This window comes from Hoplias malabaricus, chromosome 1 (genome assembly GCF_029633855.1).
Source record: "Hoplias malabaricus isolate fHopMal1 chromosome 1, fHopMal1.hap1, whole genome shotgun sequence".
Taxonomy (NCBI): domain Eukaryota; kingdom Metazoa; phylum Chordata; class Actinopteri; order Characiformes; family Erythrinidae; genus Hoplias; species Hoplias malabaricus.
In genome coordinates, this window is record NC_089800.1 from 19,156,451 (window position 1) to 19,177,706 (window position 21,256).

General features: G+C 41.7%; 2 protein-coding genes across 2 annotated transcripts in view; both read right to left on the reverse strand.

Moving 5' to 3' along the window:
* Positions 1–2,033, reverse strand: part of adgrg2a (adhesion G protein-coupled receptor G2a) — a 33,056-nt gene extending 31,023 nt beyond the window's left edge. Inside the window, exon 1 of the mRNA XM_066642617.1 lies at positions 1,944–2,033. The gene's annotated coding sequence lies outside the window, so the exon portion shown is untranslated. The remainder of the gene's footprint in view (positions 1–1,943) is intronic.
* Positions 2,034–8,142: 6,109 nt separating this feature from the next.
* On the reverse strand, positions 8,143–20,912 carry ptchd1 (patched domain containing 1). Its single transcript, XM_066641446.1, has 3 exons — positions 20,265–20,912; positions 15,358–16,024; positions 8,143–10,123 (listed from the first exon to the last, which is right to left on the reverse strand). Exons 1-3 carry the CDS (start codon positions 20,610–20,612, stop codon positions 8,472–8,474), a joined length of 2,667 nt encoding a protein of 888 aa, XP_066497543.1. The 5' UTR covers positions 20,613–20,912; the 3' UTR covers positions 8,143–8,471.
* Between the last annotated feature and the right edge of the window lie 344 nt (positions 20,913–21,256).

Consider the following 21,256-nt stretch of genomic DNA (forward strand, 5'->3'; position numbering starts at 1 on the left):
ATGTATTACTATAATCTCTGATGGTAACAGAATATAGACATATAGCAAACCTGAGGTGACCGATCATTTCAAATGTAGGATACTTTACCATTTTACATTCAAACATCATAACAATATTGCTTTGAGTGAACAGAACATGTTTGAACAGAATTTATCAGCTAAGTAACACTAACACAAACACAAAATCCCAGTTTTCAGTCTAAAACATAAAGTTAAAAGGTTACAATGTGAGGACGATCATTTGATGGTGCATTTGACTTTAATGGCTTTTTGCGAGCTGGTTCTGTATTATATTTAAAGCAGTAATACAGATTACGAGTGGTGCTCAGATACAGAGTACAGGAAATTGGATCACCGACATCATTAAAATCAATGCCTGCAATTTCAATGCTGCTCAGTCATGGATCTTTCTGATGGTTATACATCTTACTGACATCTTAGCAATTTTTAAACATCTGTCAGTGGGAATTAATGTTGTTCATTCATTCATCATTCATTATCTGTAAGCGCTTATCCAGTTCAGGGTCGCAGTGGGTCCAGAGCCTACCTGGAATCATTGGGCGAAAGGCGGGAAATACACCCTGGAGGGGTCGCCAGTCCTTCACAGGGCAACACAGACACCCACACACATTAACTCACACACGGACACTTTTGAGTCACCAATCCACCTACCAACGTGTGTTTTTGGAAGAAATCGGAGCACCCGGAGGAAACCCATGCGGACACAGGGAGAACACACCAACTCCTCACAGACAGTCACCCGGAGCGGGAATCGAACCCACAACCTCCAGGTCCCTGGAGCTGTGTGACTGCGACACTACCTGCTGCGCCACCGTGCTGCCCTTAATGTTGTTTAAATTGTTTATTTTTACTTCATTTAGTCCTCAAAAATTTTGTTTTCCAAACTGATTATTGTGTATACTAAATAGTAATTATCCATACTCCGGGGTGTGTTCCTTGTGCCCGGAGGTTCTGGGTCTCAGGACACACTGCAATTACAGAAAACTTTTTTGTTTTTTACAGACACTTTTTTTACAGTACAACTGAAGTACTCTGTGTACATATGTTTACTTATGTATCTATAACAACTATATACAATATTTACATTCTATATTAGAATATATTTACATAATACGTGCACCATTAGGATGAATGTTTTGACAGCTGTTCTCATATATAGTGAAAATATTTTAAGGTCCACAATAGTTATATTTTCGGAATTCTTTACAGTGTATCACATTATAAAACTGTTGACTGTTAAAATAGTTTTATAGGATTACTCAACCTACTTTAGATGTTATTTGAACTTATCCGGCCATGACCTGATCTCCTGGCACTAGTAGATAGTTAATTATGCTTCCTTCAAGGATAATTAAATAAACCATTTGTATTCTAAGAAGGAAACGACAACATGATTAATAAATAATACGTCGAAAACTAGTTAAGAAAACTATGAACGCTCTTATGACAATGTTTAATGATGCCTTCATTTGCATATATATTTGTTCGCATACTTTTGAACTTCACACTTAAAAAGCTGAAGACTTAAAGATGACACAGTACTCGCACTGTTTTGAACGATGTGTAGGACATAGGTCTGGAGAGATTTGATAGGGCACACATTCTCTGGGTCTGTCCTGTGCGCTCATATCAGACATTGTTTCCATTTCTGTGGAACACAGCGTTCAATAAACTGCATTTTGGGCCGTTAATGTTCGTATCGTTGTTAGCTTTAGAAACATTTACGACGACTCATTAGCGCAAATTAACTGACATTTGAATTGTTGAACTGCTCGCCTCTGTCAGTCTCTTTAAAGTATCCTTGCACTTTTTAGGAATTCTAAGCGTTAGTAGGATACATTTTGACTGATAGTAGTTGCGGTTTTACTGAGCTCTTCCTCTGAAACTAACCCGGTTCTCTGACAGGTGCAGGTCGCACTCACCTGGTGAGAACATCCTCCGTCACGCGCGCCTTTCTCTCCCCTCAGATGTGGAGTAAGCCGTCTTCACAAACTTCAGATTTTCACTCTTTCCCAAAAGAAAAACAGCTATGAAACTTGGCAGAGAGAGATATCTTTCGTTCGTACTTTTCACAACAATTAAAAAAAACAAATGATACGATTCGAAAAAGAACGATAGTGGAAATGTGACTCGTAGCTGAAGAGGTCAAATATTAGGACACTCCTAGCATTGTGAGAGCTATATTAGCCAAGAGAGAAGTTGACACACCCTCCTCCCCGAAGCTGAATCTATTCTTCTGACAAGAAATTTCACCCTGACTAGCCTTTTGTCCTGTAAGGCAGGGTTACACTAATCTTCTTAAAACTGCAGAACACTACATTTGGAGTAGGTTTATCATTTGCTATAGGGTTCCTTGATAAATTGGTGGTTAGGCTGCAATTATATGTTTTTAAGGTATTAAATATGTTAATTCATTCATTGTCTGAAACCTTATCCAGTTCACGTTCGCTGCGGTATTAAATATATGACATTATGGAATTAAGTTGCAAATGAATTGTGAGTTTTGTTTTCCCCAGTCACAGTGTATTGGATTTGGTCTTGGTAACTGAAAATGAATTCTGATATTATTTTCACCCTGACTAGCCTTAAAGTAATCTGATAAGAACACAATAATATAAAAGTTAGGATCTTATGTGAAGTCTCTCTGTTATTTTTCAGATTTGTTGTTTGCCCACAAGCCACGTTTATATCATGCTACTCATGAATGTGTGATATTGCTGTCATAACAAAACCACATCTAAAAATGGTAACTTTACCTGGAGGTAACATTTACTTTAGAGGGACGTTGAGTAATTTAGAGCATTTCTTTTAGTCTTTTCATAATTATTGTAAACTTATTGTAAAATGCATCAAGCATTTAAAAATTATTTGGAAACTTATTAAATACAAGGGTTTTTTATGTGATTCTGCAGCTGCGGTGCATTTTAACTGCTTTTATTTTAGGCACTTAATTTGATCTGGGTAATGTGAATAATGGATTTTTAGTGCTAGCATCACTGTAGTTCAGCTAGACTAGCAATAGGGATTTGGTAGGTCTTGATAAGATTAGCAGCTGTAGCAGCTGGTCCAACTTTCAAGCCTCTAGGACCAGGATATGGGGCCAGTCGTTTCCTGGATAGACTGCAGCTTGCAGACAGAGGTGACGTTTGTCTGTTGCTGGCAAATGCTTTACCTCCTGGGCTCCAGGTGCTGGCCCCAGTCCGGCTTCTCAGCAGGCTTAAGAGCAGCAATACCCAACACATGCCTCTCGGCTTCTTTTTCGTGACAGGTTTCATTAAATTTGTTTGAAGTCAGTCAGGTTTGAAATGAGATGGCTTTAAGACTCGTGATGAGGCCATCGTCCTGAAGGCAAGGTGGTAAAGGTTGTGGTCAAAGACGTAGGTTGTAGAAGAAACATTTTGGGTTGTGCTTGAACTCTTGTCTCAAAAAGGTCAACCCACAAACCTCAGTGTGTGAGGAATAATTTGAGGTTAGAAGCAATGTTCCACAGCAGGTTGGCTAAGACGGAAAGGACTGGGATCTAGGGATTGCATTGTTTCCAGGCGTTTCAGTGTAAATGACAAAATACAGAAATATCAGCTACAACAACTTAATATAGTTCAGTGTTTAGCCGTTAAGAAATCAAGGCTCATTAATGCATATCCATCACATGTAAACAACCAACATATATCATATCATAAACACCTCTTTGATGGTCTAAAGGGTTTAACATCTCTGCTTCTTTCTGCCGTGTTTATCAACTTAAAAATCATGGCCTCTTTTTTTGTGATTGACGAAGGTGAGTTATTTTTATTTCACACATGGCATATCTTTTTTAAATGAAGAGAGTCTCTAGTTACACTATGACACATAGCTGATCTGCTTTTGTGGCCTTAAGCTATATTTTTATATCTGCAGTGTGGACTGTATATGAGGAGCAATGTTTAATGGCACTCAGAAACTGAGAGCACACTCGCAAGGTAGTATGCAGTGGGGAAGCTGCAGTTTTTAGTTATAAAAATGTCAGCTATATTTGGACGGAGAAAATACTGCATAGTATAGCACCTGAATGTGTAGGTGTTTTTGTGGGTAGGGCTGTGTAGCAAGGATATAATAATGGATAGTTAGAATTACAACATTCTCCTGTATCCACATTGTGTGATTTGCATGCATGCTTATGGATATCTACTGACGGAGGATTTCAAGTCCGTACACACTCGTATAATAAAATAAAACAACTTATTTAAATAAATGCATGTGATAAGGTTTTATTTAAGAATACACAGCATCATTGCTATAAATTATTCAGGAAGGTATTTCCAGTTACCTTTAGAAGTTTGTCCTCCAGATTTCTCTTCCTCTAAACCTCCTGAAACTGATGAGTAAGGAGCATTTAAGAGACACCTTTCTGTAACTGTTAGTATTTATATTTCAAAACTATACTAAAATATTGTTATTCAGGGTTGTGGGGTTGAGTTGAAATTCTTACTCGGGTCACTGTCTGTGAGAAGTTTGGTGTGTTCTCCCTGTGTCTGTATGGGTTTCCTCCGGGTGACTGACTGTGAGAAGTTTGGTGTGTTCTCCCTGTGTCTGCATGGGTTTCCTCTGGGTGCTACGACCTTCCACAGCCCAAAAACACCTGCTGGTATGTAGACTGGCTGTTTAGTAGGTGTGAGTGAATGTGAGTGTGTGATGACCTGAGGTGGACTGGCGCAGTGTCCAAGGTGTGGGCCTAATGCAACCTGAACAGCATGAAGTGGTTACAGAAAATGATGAGTGAATCAACATTATCATCACCTATAACATCAAGCTTGGTTATATAAACCCTCATTCAGTGAAGAAAAAGAAATAAAAAGAGCAGGGGGCTTATTTTCTTACTTGCTATTATAGCTTTCGGTAAGATACACCCTTCTGAATGGTGCGGTTTTAGCAACCATAGGAAACAACAGGGCTTCACCCAGACATGTGATCTAATATAAATTCACATTAGGCTTGTACAGTGGCCAGGTGATGACATGTTATGCGATGTTGTGTATATATATATGCATTTATTTACATGCAAGTATTCTCAGATTTGGCTAGCTGTGGTATAGCCTCTGGGTTTAATGTATAATAATTTATAACAATATAGTGACATAATTGTTTGTTTGTGTGAGAGAGAGTGCAGGCATTGCCCTCTCATTTAAGTCTTTATTCAACAAAGCTTTCCATGATGCCAAAAATAATATAGCACTGTTTCTCTCAGTGAGAATAGTTTTATGGTAACAATTACCCTGTGTGAGGCTGGAACATGTCATGCTTTATCATGTCCTCTCTATATAGATGCCATATAATATAATGTCAAGCAGCAGGGCATTTTACAGGGCGGTTTAGTCTCGTTTTATTGTCCCTCACGCAGGTGTTTTTGCCAAATAGTGATGACCACAAGATGGTAGTGTTCAGCAATATTGGCTCCTAAGCTTAGAGTAAGCCTGTTTTTATGAACAATGCTGCATAGGCCAAGACAATAACAACAGCAATAAATATGAGAATAATTATTTGTGTTTTTTCTCCTTTATTGATCTGGAATTCATACAAAGAGATACAAAACCAACAGTTACCTCCTTAAGGGCAAATGAATGTTTTTATTTTCTACTGTGTGCGTGTCCTGGTCTGTCCTCCTGCTGTCCTGTTAGCATCTTCTGTCGGCCCTTGTTGTTTCTGCTGCTTCTAGATAGTTCTATTTTCATGGCGAAAACAAAAAAGGCTGTGTTATACGTGACCAAATGTGCAAGCCTGAGTGTTCAATAGAGGTATGCTATGGATGTGCATCATATCTTCACATACAGCCACAATATAAAGAGGCTACATGGACAAACAGGGTACGCTTTTGTTGGAGGTGATGGGGGATAATCAGATTTTTTCACACATCACGAACAGAATAGACTCAATTATACAACGAAGAAAGGAAAAAAAAACAATTATGTGGGATATCTCTTAAAGGGTAAGAGTTTTTTCAAGTACAGTATCTTCGGAGAGGGACAGAGTTATGTACATTTAGGGCATTACGCACAGTGACACAGCACTCCTGGCTTCAAGAAGTACAAAGAAGGTGAGTGGTAATACCTAATCAAATCTGGACTGCAGTCACCCCAGATTGAATATGATGGTACACACCGACCAAGAACAGGACTGTGAAGGTATATCACTGGCTAAGCTGAGTGAAATGCTTTCACACACCAAGACACCAAGGACTATTTGGTGGTATAACGCTGACTTGGTCTACAATAAGATTGTAGATTATATATAATGAATTTGAACTGTTATCAAGGTACTGTACTGTACTGGTATTGGTGATGTGTGCATCCTGACAGATCATTGTTCCAGACTATTTTCTACAGGTGTTTTCATGCAGTACAATAAATGTCAGTTGATTTGCTCAAAATAAGAAAGCACAGTCGCAGTACAGATTTTTGTCTACATAGTACAGCCTTAGTTCATTCTAGGAGATTTTAGCAGAGTTTAGATTGTGATCTAGGAGTAATCGGAACAGTTCTGGGTAAAAGCTAATGGAATTCTATAATAAAACTGGGAGGAGATTACATTCAGACCGCTGTGCTAGCGACAGTACACCCTGCAGCGAGAGGCTATAAGTCAGTGTTGCAGTAGCACAAGTCTGGTTTTATCAACTCTCCAGAGCTGAGCGTCCAATCAGCACACTCATCCAGAGGTGCAGCAGTCGTGTACTGCTTCAGCGGTGTTGCGGGAGAGGGGAAAGGAGCAGCTGTTGGCCGCAGGCCAGAGGAGTCATGCAGGGAGCCCCAGCATCTTGGGCTGCACATCTTTGTGATGCTCCACCATAAACGTCATGTTTCCTCTCCCTGACGAAGCAGAAACTCAGGCTCTCTGTCAAGTACTGCCTGAGACAGACAGCTGGCATATCAAGTGTGTATGACCATATGAAAAATGCACATGGATCCAGCAAACTGCTCTTTTACAGTTTTTCTCCCCTGCTGCTTTCAACGCAAGCCTGTACTAAATAGAGACTCAGATTGTTTGGATCACACATTTTTCATCCTATTTTGTCATGAAAGTTTAGAGCTAGAGGATTGGTGACAACCTAAAAACCCCATGCTATTAATGCTTCAACACTTTTTCCTGTGGTCTACCTGAAGGTAAATGGGTGCTCTTAGTCATATGAGTAGGATCTAGTAGAAGAAGAGGTAGACTCCATTTTATATTAGAAATGATTTGACACAAATAGCCTCAGGGTTGATGAGTATCTGAAGAATAAATAGATTTAATCTGCCCGATGCCCCTTTATTAACCCCTCTCTTTCTCTCTCTCTCTGTATTACTCTTTGTTTCTCCCCTCCTTGCTCCTCCTTCCTCTGTCTTTATGCTCCTATTATCTCCTCCCTCCTCTCCACTTCTCATATGTAGAGGGCATGGAAAAAAACAGCCACTGCCTCTTATATATTGATGAGCTAGACGTTAACGGGGTGAAATTTTTTTTTAAATGGACTCCAGGAGACACTCGTTTGTAGGGTATGTGTTGCCTGTGACACAACACAACTTAATAGACAACCAACACCCTCATTAAGGATTGATTGAAAGCATGAGAGGAGGGAAATTACACATGCACATTATAACCAAACTGACCTGGAATAAGGGGGTTACCATGGAAGCGATGCACTGCACCTCAACCTGCCAATGCTTACAAGCCTCTGCTTCAGTCTTACTATGAGCGACATCAGCAGCAGTGGAAAGCAAAAAAAAAAAAAAAAAAAAGCAGGGGTTATGATGAAGTCTTGATGCTTATTGACATCCATCCAAGCATGTACCTTCCTAGCCAAAAGCCATTATACACCAGCACTGAGAGAGATAATCTTGATGACGTTATATGGCTAATAAAAGACATGGCTGTTCAAAGAGATGGCTATGGCCGCTCTGATTTAGCTAAGAGTACTCCCTAAGCACTTCTAAATAGGAGTGGTAGGGACATTGTAATGATAAGGTGGTGGTCTTGCGTCTCTCTCAGTAACGTTGCAGTGATTCACATCTACATGTGTGCATTTGTGCCGCATTAAGGCAAGACCTTGTTACAGCATTCATCTACTACCCTACAACTGCCAGCCAGAAATGCCACTCTGTAATTATCTGCAGCTGGTGGTGAATCTGGCTTGCCAAGCAACAGCTTTCTTTCTAAACCATGAGGGATGGAAGTTGTGCAGCATAGCCTTCACAGGGCTTTCACCATGACAACCCACTCTTGCTTTAATGGCAAGGCCTATCTAGCATTTTATATCATGAAATCAAGTCTAGTCGGCCCATTTCATACTGCAAAAGACACTTGCGATCATTCATCATGGCACCAGGGTGTGACTTTCGTCTTAGGCTCACGCTCACCCACTCTTAATGGGCACCGCAAGCCTGTTCCCTGCCATTACCATGGGTACTTTGGTCAAAGTTCACCTGGTCGACGTTTACATCTCATACAGTGGTAATCTGATCAACCACACGCGTACTATCTGCCATCTCTACACACTCAATCTCCTCCTGGTTTTCAGTCACATTCTTTCGTTCTCTCCTCTTTCTCTTGGAGGGCGGTAGGAAAGTAAGGAGGACAGGCAGGATGGCCAGGCAGTGGAAGGCGGTGATGAGGGCAGTGAGGAAGAGGCACCTGAACAGCGTGCGAGTGAGGTTGGAGGGTACAGCTGCCAGGGGAAGCAATGCGGCACCGTAACACATGTAACTCTGTAGCGCTGGAACTCCATGACGCTCCAAGGACACCTTCACCCAGCGGGTACGGGTCGACTCTCTGCCCAAGGCAAAAGCAGACACCAGAGGGGCACTAGAGTCCACAGCATAGTTTACCCCGTAGATTAGGCACAGCACAGACACGCAGTCCAGTTCCACCTGCCACAGAGTCATGAAGCCCACAACCCCAAACTCCACCGAGGCCACTGTCACAGTTAGCCAGGCATTAACCAATGGGTCAGCTGCTAAGAATGTGGAAAAGAAAAGCAAGAAGAGAGCAGCAATGCAGGAGTTCTTCAGTGGTGCACCCACCGAAGACGCATAGCGGTCCATGTACACAAAAGAGGGGTTGAAGATGATGAACTTCACTCTAGATGTCAGGGAGAGCTTCCTCAGCGTATCCAACAAGATGGACATCTCCTCTCGCTTGTTCTCTGTCGTTTTGGCAACTAAGAACATTCGAGATGCTACTACGTCAAACTCACCATCAGCTCGCTTGGCAAAGATGATATCATCTGAGAAGTGCAGGTAGCGAGGCTGGCGTAGGAATCCTGAACGCAGATGCTCAGTAAAGTTACTGCGTGACAGGCTGGTGCTGATGTTCAGCCCATGCAAGTAGTTCAGGTAGCTCTCAAACCAGGAGATGCGTTCAAATCCCTTGGTGTACTCCAGGAGATCCTCCTGTACGCTAGTGTTCCAGTACTCAATGGACTCATAGATGTAGAACCCAATCACAGGGCTGTAACTGCTGAAGTAGCGCTGCTGGGCTCGGGTGTAGGCAATAGTGCTGGTCTCGGTGGCCACCACGTTACTGAGATCTGAACCCTCGCTCACTTGCAAGTATCCCATCAATGCAAAAGAGACATAGACCAGGTAAAAGAGCACTACAAAGGGCTTGACATACGTGTTGGTGATCCAATCGCAATAGTAGCGCTTCATGAAGGCCACCAGCAGATGGGTCTCGTAGGCATGAAGGTCACCAGGCTCTGCAGCCTCTTCATTGTAATGCGTGTACATGAGGAAACGGTACCAGGCTGGCTTCTGCTGCAGCAACTCAGGCTTGGGCACACGCCTGCAGAAGAGGCTGTGGCGATAATTGTTTTCTAGGTAGCCGGCAAAAACCAGATTGGAGCCATAGAAGGTAAGGATGTAGAGGTAGTTGAAAAGGATGGAGATGCAAGCATTGCGGCAGAAGAGCCGCACAGCCTCGATATTGGTGAACGGGCTGGCTCCGATGCCGAAGGTGACCAAATGCAAAGCAGTGCTTGCCGTGAAGGGCAGCATGCAGTCTGAGAACACGGCTGCCACACGCTCTTTTACGTGCTGGTCCTCTCGCGTCCTGCGCCATGATGACAGCATCTCAAATGTGCCGAACAAGCCATGACCTGAAAATAGAGGGAGAGAGAGGTTTTTTCAGTTTCTTTTAAATTCCGAACAAGATGCATTTACTGGAATAGTTCAACTGCAGCAGTTGGTTCAGACAATTGTTTCTTTCACCCGAAGTGACAGAGGGACCTGCTGGAAAGAGGAAATGTTAATAATTGAATAATGGAGTGACAAGACAGTAGAACCTCAGTGATAAATGGATTTAAGAGGTGGCTTTTCGCATTCTCAGCCGGCCTATCCTTTTGTGACCCATCGCATTGCACTGCCTGATGGAATATTTATGGGAGTGTGACGTGTGCAAATCAGACAATAACAGTGTACCATTATTTCCACTGTTCTGCCTAAAGGGATGCTCAAACCTTTTCTTCACACCAGTTTAATATCTAATATGCCATCATGTAATTTATTGTAAGTACTTAAATCTCTTGTCTACAGATTATTTACTTATAGGTTTATATATATTTTTCTAGACTCATCCTTTCTCCACCCTACAGCAGTGCTTAAGCAAGTTTCCAAGGCACCCAGGCTCGCCACTCATTCATGCAAAATTGATCTGATGAGAGAAGAGGGGCCCATGGATGCCAGGCTTGGTAAGAGCTTTGCCTTGTTGCCCAGGGACTGTACAGAACCTGAACTGGGTCAGCCTACTTTTAGAGGCTGCCACAAGTGATGTTGCATCCTCAAATGCATCTCTGGGATAAATCATGGAAAATGATGAACAAATAGACCCTGCAGTGCATGGGAAAGTGGGATTTTGTCCTTTTAAACATGTTAGTTGCACTTGACGATTCTGTCCCTTTGGCCTGTTACATCTTGTATTCAAATGTCAGTATATTCCTTACGTCTTTTTTCTCTCTTCTTCTTTTTTCTTGACTGGGTTATATGCGCAGTCGGAGCAGATGGCTCTCACCTCTAGGGTTGCCACGGCACCAGTGACTCATGCAATGACGGAGGTTCCCTCGGTCCTGTCGCCACCTCTCTGCCCACCACTGCCTGAACACTGACTCAGGAGCAGTGTCCTGTACATAGGAGTAAATACTACACCCAGCATGCACGGACCTCGGGGCACTGCCCATAGGGCACTGCCATCTGATTGCACACAAGAGCAAATCCTGAGCCAAACTATGCTCCGAACAAGAGGTAAGAAGGAGATCAATATTAAAAGGGCACACACGACACAAGCAATTATTACAGATATAGAGAAAGGCAAGGGGAAGGAGTGGATGATACAGTATGCAGAAAGGCAGATTAAAAAAGAAGCATCTGAAAAACCATGATCCCTGGCATTCACCTGAGCCTGAACTCTGTTCTCCACTTTGGCCCTGGCTTTTCTACTATTCCCCTCACTGCTTGCATACCAGGACAAATAATCACATTTTACCACTTAACTGCATACATGACATTCCCCAAAAGGCTTACAACTGACAATGTGTTTGCCTTTTCATAAACGGGTTTAGAAGAACTATTAGTTGTGGTCACACATTTAAGCACATTCCTACTCAACCCAAGACACTATACTGATATATGCATGTGCCTCACTTTTATAACATAGTCTTTGGACACTCTCTGGGTATTAAAAACTTAATTTTGTATTAATGCTTTTCTTTTATTGATTTATTAGGCTTACAAATAAGTTTTAAAGTGTTTTATTGTAAGGTATATTTTAATTCAAAATTCAAACACTCTACTCTTTTGTCATTTTATGGAGTATTTGTGTAGGATTAAAAATGACAACTGTCATTATTGAACAACAACAACAACATAAAAATATACATAAAAAATAAGTAGTTTGAAAATAGCAAGTGAGAAGATTTTATTGCCATTCATTATGAGTTGAAAAAAATGGATTATATTGCATCCAAAAGTACATGAGTTTTGGTTTAAATAATTTAAAGATCTTGATGTTGTTAGCGATAGTTTTCCATTTCAATTCTAGATTTTCTTCATTTTAGATCGTCATTTCCAGTAACACACAGCCGTTACCATAAAAGTAAAAAAGAGCAGGAGAATGTTTAATATATGAATTACGATTATACAATACACAAAATGCATTAAAACATATTTGTACACTTGATACTAAGATGATAATATTCCCATGTGAACATTACTGTAATTTTAAACATGTTGAGTGATATACCGTCTTTACTGTACCTAGCATTAAAGTGCTGATTGATTGTGCCCAGTGATGCAGGCAGATATCTTGTCTGAACCAAAACGCTGCCTGCAGGGTAAATGGTACATATTAGGGCTTCACTGGCAGCATCAGGTTTCAGACGTCTGACAAAAACGGCTTCAGGTCTTATAAAAAGAAAGAAAAAAAAAAACACCTTCTTATTCCTCAAAGAATAAGCTTTAACTCGCACACTGTTTATTAACCACTTTTGCTTCTATGCCAAGGACTGTTGTTTTCTTTCTTTCTTTCTTAGGTACATGGTTGAATAAATATGACTAGTTTAAGTTAACTTAAATTTGAAAGCAAGTAAATATATTTATTCAGTTTTTTACTGTTTTGCAGATAGCACACTTCCAGTATTGGTCACAGCTGTGACTGATTAAACAGGTTATTGATTACAAATCAATATGCAGTTGTATAACTGTATTGTTACTGTGAACCACCAGTAAAATATGTCCCCTTTACACACATATGAGGAACCACACGGGTGTCGCTGAAGATATTAGAGAGCATGTAACTAATACTTCCTCCCAATAAATGTGAAATTATTCTCAGCAATTATGACCCTTTTATATCTCTCATGTTGATCACTCCGTCATCGTTGGGAGACTATCATACGAGCCCATTTGTAGCCTGATGTCTCAGTAATGGTATTCAATTTCACAGTGAGATGTTGGTGGTGCATGTAGATAAAGGCTATTGTGCAAGCGTAAGTCTGTAATACTGTGTAATACAGTGTATATTTAAACTCAAGTGAGGGAAGGAGGTTGTAGGACAGAGATCGCAGGGATGGCGCTGGGTGCATAATTCCTGCTCTCCTATTTTGAGAAGACTGAGAACATAAAGTAGCGCAATTTCTCATGCATTGTAACAAGAACCTTGTTGGTTTCTATTGGGAATGTGCAGTATACGCACTACACAACGTGATGGCCAAAGGGCAAGGATGGGTTTGAATTGAGGTTGCTATTAGATACTTTTTTAACACATTCAGCAGCATACATCCCTGTTGCTTTTTCAGTCTGACTGAGATGAAGAGGCAATGGTAATTGTATGGAGTGGCTCAGGGGGCCATTCTGAATGTAACTAGCTTCTCTTCCTGAGTGCACTCTGTGCTCACAAGCTTTCTTCTCTACCTACCCATCTCCCCCACTCCCCATCCCCTCACTTGACATTCCCCCTTCTCCCCTCTAGCACTTTTTTCCCTTCCATCTTGCTCCAGTCTGTTATTTTCACCCTCTGCTCCAGTCAACAGAACCCCCTCCTACACATGGCACTAATTACCATGTGTGTTAGAGAGACAGAAAAACAGAACGCAGGAGAGAATGAGACAAAGACCGAGGCGATCTCTCAGTTTGTGCTGATAGTGTGTGTGTGTGTGTGGATTTGTCAGAGAGATCCTGTCAGATAGGAAATTTGTTTCTGAACGGCTAAGGGATAGCGTACACAGAAGGCAGCAGCATGGAATCCCTTAGAGAGCCATTGTTGCGCACTGTCAGTTCTTTGATGTTTGGATATTAATTTTTAATGAAGAGTTTACCAAAGCACGGCCACGAGTGGCAATGGCCAGTCAATAGGTGTGCTCACTTTCCCTCGCTTCTATTTTTTTCTGCCTATGATTTACTGTGACAGCCTCAGGAAATGAAATGGCTGTCCAAAACATGAAATGAGATGAAGGGATGAGTGATGAGAAAAGGAAACTGGACACTAACTACTAGAAAATCATGATTGTATTTGTAATCATGCTGATGTCTAAGTCCAGAAATGTACCCCATGCCAGTACACAAATGCTTGAGGCTATGTGTAAAGGATTTCAAATATCAGTGCATTCTAAAATATCTCACCTGAAAATCGCAGGCTACAGTGTGAGCTTTTAGCAGCAAAGGGTCCTAGTGCAAAGACGGTTTCTACATATAGAGGCACCAAGTGTGCTTCTTATTTTTATAAACAGTGTGGTTCTTTTTTCTGATTTTTTTCGACTTATTTTACTCTTGGACACCAACAAATATAGTCTGAGTGTGATGTTGCCCAAGGAGGATGTTACTTTGTGCCTTTTAATGTTCAGAAATGTATCTACAAAAATAATATCCCATGCATAGGTTGGACATTACTCTTCATTTTAGTGCCCTTGTGTCCATTTATTCTTTTGTCCAGTCCAGTTCAATCGGCAGACCTTATGATTTATGATCTAACTCTTACCTTGTATACTGGCATTTATAAATTGAATGATCACTGGATTGGGAACACCTACCTTGTATCTACACTCATTGTCCATTTTATCAGCTCCAATGACCATAAAACAGCACCTTGTAGTTCTACAATTACAGACTGTAGTCCATCTGTTTCTCTGCATACTTATCCCCAAGTTCACACTGTTCTTCATTGGTCAGGACCTCCACTGAGCAGGTACGATTTGGATGGTGGATCATTTTCAGTGCTGCAGTGACACTGACATAGTGGTGGTGTGTTACTGTGTGTTGCACTGGTATGAATGGATCAGACACAGAAGTGCTGCTCGAGTTTTTAAACGCTGTATCCACACACTGCACGCTTTTAAACACACCTCCCTCGTTGATCCACCTTGTAGATGTAAAGTCAGAGACAGTAGCTCATCTGTTGATACACAGTTCATCCTCTAGTCCATCAGTGGATACAGGACGCAGTCCACAGGACACCTATTTCTGGATATTTTTGGTTGGTGGACGACTCTCAGTCCATCAGTGACGCTGATGGTTTTAAAAAAAAAATCTAGCTGTGTCTACTGGGTCTGATCCTCTCGTACCAGCACAACACACTCTACACTCCACCACCACTGAGAATGATCCACCACCCAAATCACACCTGCTCTGTGGTGGTCATGCAAGTGTCCTGACCAGTGAAGAGCGGGGTGAAATGAGGGGATAAGAGAGTATGCAGAGAAACATGTGGACTACAGTCTGTAACTGTGGAACTACAAAGTGCTATTCTATGGTCAGTGGAGCTGATAAAATGGACAATAAATAAATAAATGTTGTTCTTACTACATGTGATCAGGCATTAGAACGTAAGAACTGGAATGCTTACCCAGCATAACAAAGGGAATGCCCAGATACGTCGAGTTGTACTTTCCCCCCGCGAGGTTGAATATCCCTGCTGAGGTGAGGGTGGCCAAGCTGACAGTGACCAGAGCCAGAAGGCCCAGCCAAGGCTTGGTACGCACACAGTCCCTCATGGAGCAACAGAGCACAGCCAACGAAAGACACACAGCCAGGCTGAAGAGCAGCGGCCGCTCCGACACACGACTGGTCCTTTGAAAGTCCCTTTGCAGCGAGGATGAGGTGAAAGGGTAAAGGTCCAGGTCCGGGTTCGCCTTCCCGAAGTGCTCCAGCTCCTTGCAGAAGAGGAGCTCCCACTGGGCTGCCACCACCTCATTCAGTGGGCTAGCTGCCTGCAGGTAGTAAGTCAGCTGAAGGGCACGGGCAGATCGCACACCCTCCCGTCCACTGCCCACCAGAGAAACCCCGCCCAGCTGGTGCCCGATGTAAGCCTCCCGCCCGTCCTTGAGCCTGGTGATGGGGTAGCGCAGTGGGAGCACAGTGCGGTTGGAGGCCCTAGCAGTGCGCATCTCTTCCAGGGCTCGAAGGATGTCATCCACTATGCAGTTCTTACTGTCATCCAACAGGCAGAGGTGTGCAAATGTGTAGTTGAAGCCCAGCATTGAAACTTGGATGTGCGTGATGGTGCTGTGAAGCTGGTGAGTGGGAAAACAATTGAAGAAGGAGTTATAGAGAATATCACAAAATCTTGCTCAAAAGAAATGACTGCTTTTCCTTGTTTATGCATTCATCCTTAACGAATTCCAACCGTCATACATTTGGAGTAATCGAGACGTTCGTAATCGGGTGTTCAATTGTTTCATCGTTTAACTGAATAAAGTGTGTCTGATGCATTGTTCATGCCATGGCAAAAAGAAAGAAGCCGTTAGTACCATTTCATCATGGCTCTGTGATTATCTGATTAGCTAAGAAATTGAATAACCTGAATGGGAAGCAAGCGATCCCTTCCCTAAATTCCACTGCTGTGGCACGATTAACCAATATTGATGGTCTGTAATAATGTGTTACCAACCCCTGCACATCATGTTGAATAATACAAAAAACCAATCTCGCCCAACTGTCCACAAAGACAATTAAAAAAGACAGCTATTGGGCTGACAGAGAAATTGGAGGTATTGAGGATCTAAGAGCATGTGATTATATCAAGTTCTAAAAGCATTCAGTGGCAACTGTTGAGACCTGCAGGGTAGTGGTTGCCAGGCAACAGGGAAGCATGGTACAAGGAGTGGGCAGCCACTTTCACTTCCTGTTTAAATTCATTCTATGATACGGATACAATAAGACGTTATATACTACAGATAATGGAGAATTTTTGAAGAGAGTGTGTGTTCACATTTATTTATTTATTATGTTATATGAAATATATTATTGTAATATTCTATTAATTATATGCTAACATTATACAGATGTTTATTTACACAATGTTTCCTTTCAAGAGTAAGGAAACAGAAAAGTTAATAGTGGCCTAACAGCTTTGCCCTTCCTCTACAACTTGTGTCTAAAATTGGATCACTGGAAAATTGGATTTTACACGGCTGTTTCCTTCATTTTCCATTTCCTTACTTTGAGACATGCCTTATTTATTTATACTGTGTTACTCCTGCAGACGTATGTGCCAGAGAATAATGCAAGCTTATGTTATGGCCTTTTTATAACTAATTTTAAAAAGCCATAATGCATTTTAGACATTTTCAAAAACTGTAGGCATAAAGAGACGAATATATTCTTTATCCACATAAATAACCCATCTTTTCCACTCATGAGATTAGAGTTTATCATCTATTTTCCCCAGCACAGTATGGAATCGAGAAACTAGACAAACAAGTCTTTATCTGAGGTCAGCATCTCCACGCCATGTGTGGGAGCGATTAGACAGGCTCAGATCACTGAAGGTTGCAACAGTGAGTCATTTCCACTAGTATTCCTAAAGCTCTCTCAACAACGAGAGAAATGTCAGACGCTCACCTATTGGAACTTCATTGCATCGCCTTCCTAATTAAGGCCCTCAATGGAGGCTAGAATGTGACACGTGCAATCACACAGTCAGAACCGCTGACCTGGATGCTGCCCCAAAGCATGATGGCAATGGAGCACTGTTCAAATATGTTGATCGTTCAGGCTGAACACACGAAGGGGTTCCATTTTTTTCTTCACACTGTGTGATTTGAATATAGCGCAACAATGCTCACTGCTCATGGTCTACATTTTATGTGGCAAAAAGAATATAAACAAGGCTTCAGTCGCAGACATGTGGGGCATATTGATGCAATGTACGAATATTAAGAAGGACGAAATAGAAAGGATGCAGCTCCAGTCCCTGCTACCGTCAGCATAGGCCATGTTTTGAAGCTAGTAGTAAAACTGACTAGGCTTTACTTTAGTCTAAATTCAACATGTCTGCAGAGGGTGCTGTATAAAGCATGAAGCAGACTTCTAAATGGAATTTTAGATGTGATCTTGCAGACCGTCTTGCAGTCATGAAAAACCTATTCCCTGAATGGGTGCTTGTAGCAATTATATTGTGTTATGAACATGGGCACTGACAGAGTGGCAACTAGCAACAAATTGATAACCACAAGTTCAGAGTTTTGAAACTGAAATATTCATTTAAAGAAACCAATTCTAACATGTCTGCACAGTCAGTGCCCCCCCACCCACCCACCCTTAAATATGTTTTGCATCCATTAATTCGACCTGATAAGGTTATATTCAAATATATCCAAAATGGGTTAACCTGATTATTTTATTATTTAAAGTCCTAATTATAGTTGCTTTATTTAAACTTGAGATCCAGATTCCCTTTGCCCTAATGACAAACAGATGGTGACCAAAAAAAACCTTAAAATTAAGAGTACCTGCTTCCAGAAAAAGATACATTTTATGCATAGACTCGTGTTAGGAGATTGGTTTCAACACAACGTTATTTTGACTGATCATAAGCAGAAGCAGAAGCAGTTTGTTCCAGGAACACAAGGTTCCATCCAGAAGTCTCTGAATGTACTGAAGACAAATGGATATGATGCAATAACTTGCTATGACCTTCACAGTCATCAGAACAGAACCCAGCTCAACACCTCTGGCCTAAAATGTTAACAGTGCTCGTCCCCTCTGATGACACATTGACAGAGTGAATATTGAAAGTGAAATTTCAGTGACTTTTACAGGTTTGAATATACTGAAGCTGTTCTAAGGGCAAATGTTGGTCTAATCATGTGGTGGTCTAACATATTGCAACGTTTATCCTTTTAATCTGTCGTCTGTTTATCTTCTGTTTATCTGTGCTCTATGTGCCACATACGGCCTACAGTTCAACCGTATATTTGCCGCCAGATATAATCTACATTTTTACTGGCTGTGTTCTGGCTTTCTTCAATAAACTCTGGTTGTTATGCAAATAAAATGAGCAGTGTTCAATCGATCTAATTGGCCGCAAGAACCGTGATCGCAGCTTCGCCCAATAGCTGCGTCTCTAGCATCAATAAGGTCTAATTTGCAAGAATGTCTAAGCGAAGGAAAATCGATAAAGAGTGTCTAGTCTTTCAAGACAAATGGACAATGGATTGCTTTTTGGCAGAATTTAAAGGAAAGCCAACGGGCGTCATGAGTGGATAAGTCCTTGCCATTCTCAGGAAAAGTAAACCCTGAAGAAAAAGAACATCTTTAGGAACAATCTGGTCACAAAACTAGCTTTTTTTCAAGTGAGATATACAGAAGCCGGACAGTCTGACAGAGCCAAGTGTGTGGTGACTGAATAGGTCAGTTGAAGGCAGATTTGTGAAGGGGGACTATGTCCAGATTGTCTTTGTTGTGGCCTGTGACCTGTGACCGGATCTGTAAATATTAATGCGTCCCTCAGGGGGAAATGGGTTTTCCAGAGAGATAAATTAAGTTGATGATCTAATTCCCAGAAGAGTTTAGTTCCAACACATCTTCTGAGCACTGTAGGTTGCCAAAGAGGTATTTGCCAGCTTTCCATATCAGTCTGTAAAAAAGTTTTCATATAAAGTGCGGTAACTAATGATGTAGGAATCAGGTCTTGGAATCACAAAGAAATACTCAAATTGTGCCCATCTAGGATCTATTTTCCTGCGTTCTTTCAAACCTTAGTATGTTTCAGATAAAAGAAACTGGCCCAGAAAAAGCACTCCTACACAAAGAAACTATGACCTTATTTCCACTGAAAAAACAAAAACAAAACACAAAAACACTGCCGCATCTTTGGTAGACCAAGGATCACTATGCACACACTCTTTAATAGTTTAAGATGTTAAATTTTAAAGCTGTGTTTCTTTGGAGACTTTGGCCTCAGGCCAGTAACAAAAAGCCTATAACAATCCATGAGTTAGGAAATTCCATTCAGTGGCCAGCTGCATTAATAATACATTGATTTTCATGAGTTTTGGAGTGTCCTTACCTTGTGGTTTACTCAAAATGTGTTCTTTATTTATGTTTACTACCGGTATGTGTGATTTATTTGTTTTTGAACAAATAAATACTGCTTAGAAAAATGGTTTTACGTTTTATTTGCCCAGATGGTCGTGGATTGTTTCACTGCAAACTGAAAACTGACTCTAGCCATACATTTGGCAACAAACCAGCAACACTTTTTGTGGGTTATTCTGTCATCACTTTCCCAGCTTGAAAAGCTGCTAGGATTAATTGAGGGAAAGCCTGAAGATGAATGTGTTAATGAGAGCACAAAAAAAAAAGAAACCCATGTGTCAGTGTCTAAATGTTGCTTCGGTACACTTGCATCCATCCTCTCATCTGTGGAGGAAGGCTCTTTATGTTAGTAAATATAGCCCAAAGCTCAAGAACCAGAACATTACTTATGCTAGCTATTGCAGACAGAGTTTAAAAACTTTGCCTCCCTACCTTCAAAACCAGATCGACATGGTGAGGATCAAGCACACTCCCCTTGCGTGACGTCACAATGACACGGCCGTACCTGCCGGGCGTCTGCAGGTCAGAGTACAGCGTGTGTTTGGAGCGGTTGACGGGAAAGAGGCTATCCACCAGGTTGCCCTCGATCTTTGCCAGGCTGTGCTTGGGAGCCAACAGGTACTCCACGTTCTCTTCGATGCGGTACCGGCTGAAGCTGGCTCCAAGCAGAATGGATAGAAGAACAGGTGCCGAAGCGAAGAAGACCGGGTGGTTGGCGACAAAGTGGCCCAGCTTGTGGAACGACGTCTTGAGGCCCTCGTGCAACACCTGCCGCAACATCCTAGATGTGGTTCTATGTCCTTGAGTTGTTTTATGCACCAAGAACAGTCATCATTCATTTTTATACGACTTCTCTTTTTCCCATAGAAATAAACACAATGTAAATGATCTCTGTTCTAACTGGCCGAACAGAATTGCGCCTTGCTCAATAAGCAGCACGGGCAGCCAAAGGCTGAAGGCTGAACGGGCACATAGGTAAACACACTGGTTTTCATGACCTCACACAAAACAGTGAATTCCAGGCTGTGAGATCATGCAGCCAACCATCGTGAAGCAAGCCTTTTAAACTGGATGCACTCCAGCATCAGGGGCAGGGAGCTCAGCTGCTGTTGCATTGCCCTGAGACTTGGGCAGGCTGGGCTGGGCTTGGGTTCGCACGCATCATGTACTGAATTCTCCTCTGGCATTTAGAATTGCAAAAAAGTGGGAGTTGAATCAGGAGGCAAGAAGGTTGCAGTACGGAATTAAAAGAGGGATGACAAAAGCCAGAGGGGGTTGTAAATCTTGCAACAGTCAGATGTTTCACTGAGCACCGCAGAGTGTTTCACACCCCTGCATTGGTGTCAACCCTTGTATTCACAGCTTCTAAAATGGTTAAAATCACGGGTACCTGGGCAGGACATATCTAATGTTAAAATGAATAT

Coding starts and splice junctions, on each gene's coding strand:
- ptchd1 (XM_066641446.1), bottom strand. CDS start 20,612: ATGTTGCGGCAGGTGTTGCACGAGGGCCTCAAGACGTCGTTCCACAAG. Junction 16,025..20,264: donor ATGTCGATCTGGTTTTGAAG/GTAGGGAGGCAA, acceptor CCCACTCACCAG/CTTCACAGCACCATCACGCA. Junction 10,124..15,357: donor CATTCCCTTTGTTATGCTGG/GTAAGCATTCCA, acceptor CTCTATTTTCAG/GTCATGGCTTGTTCGGCACA.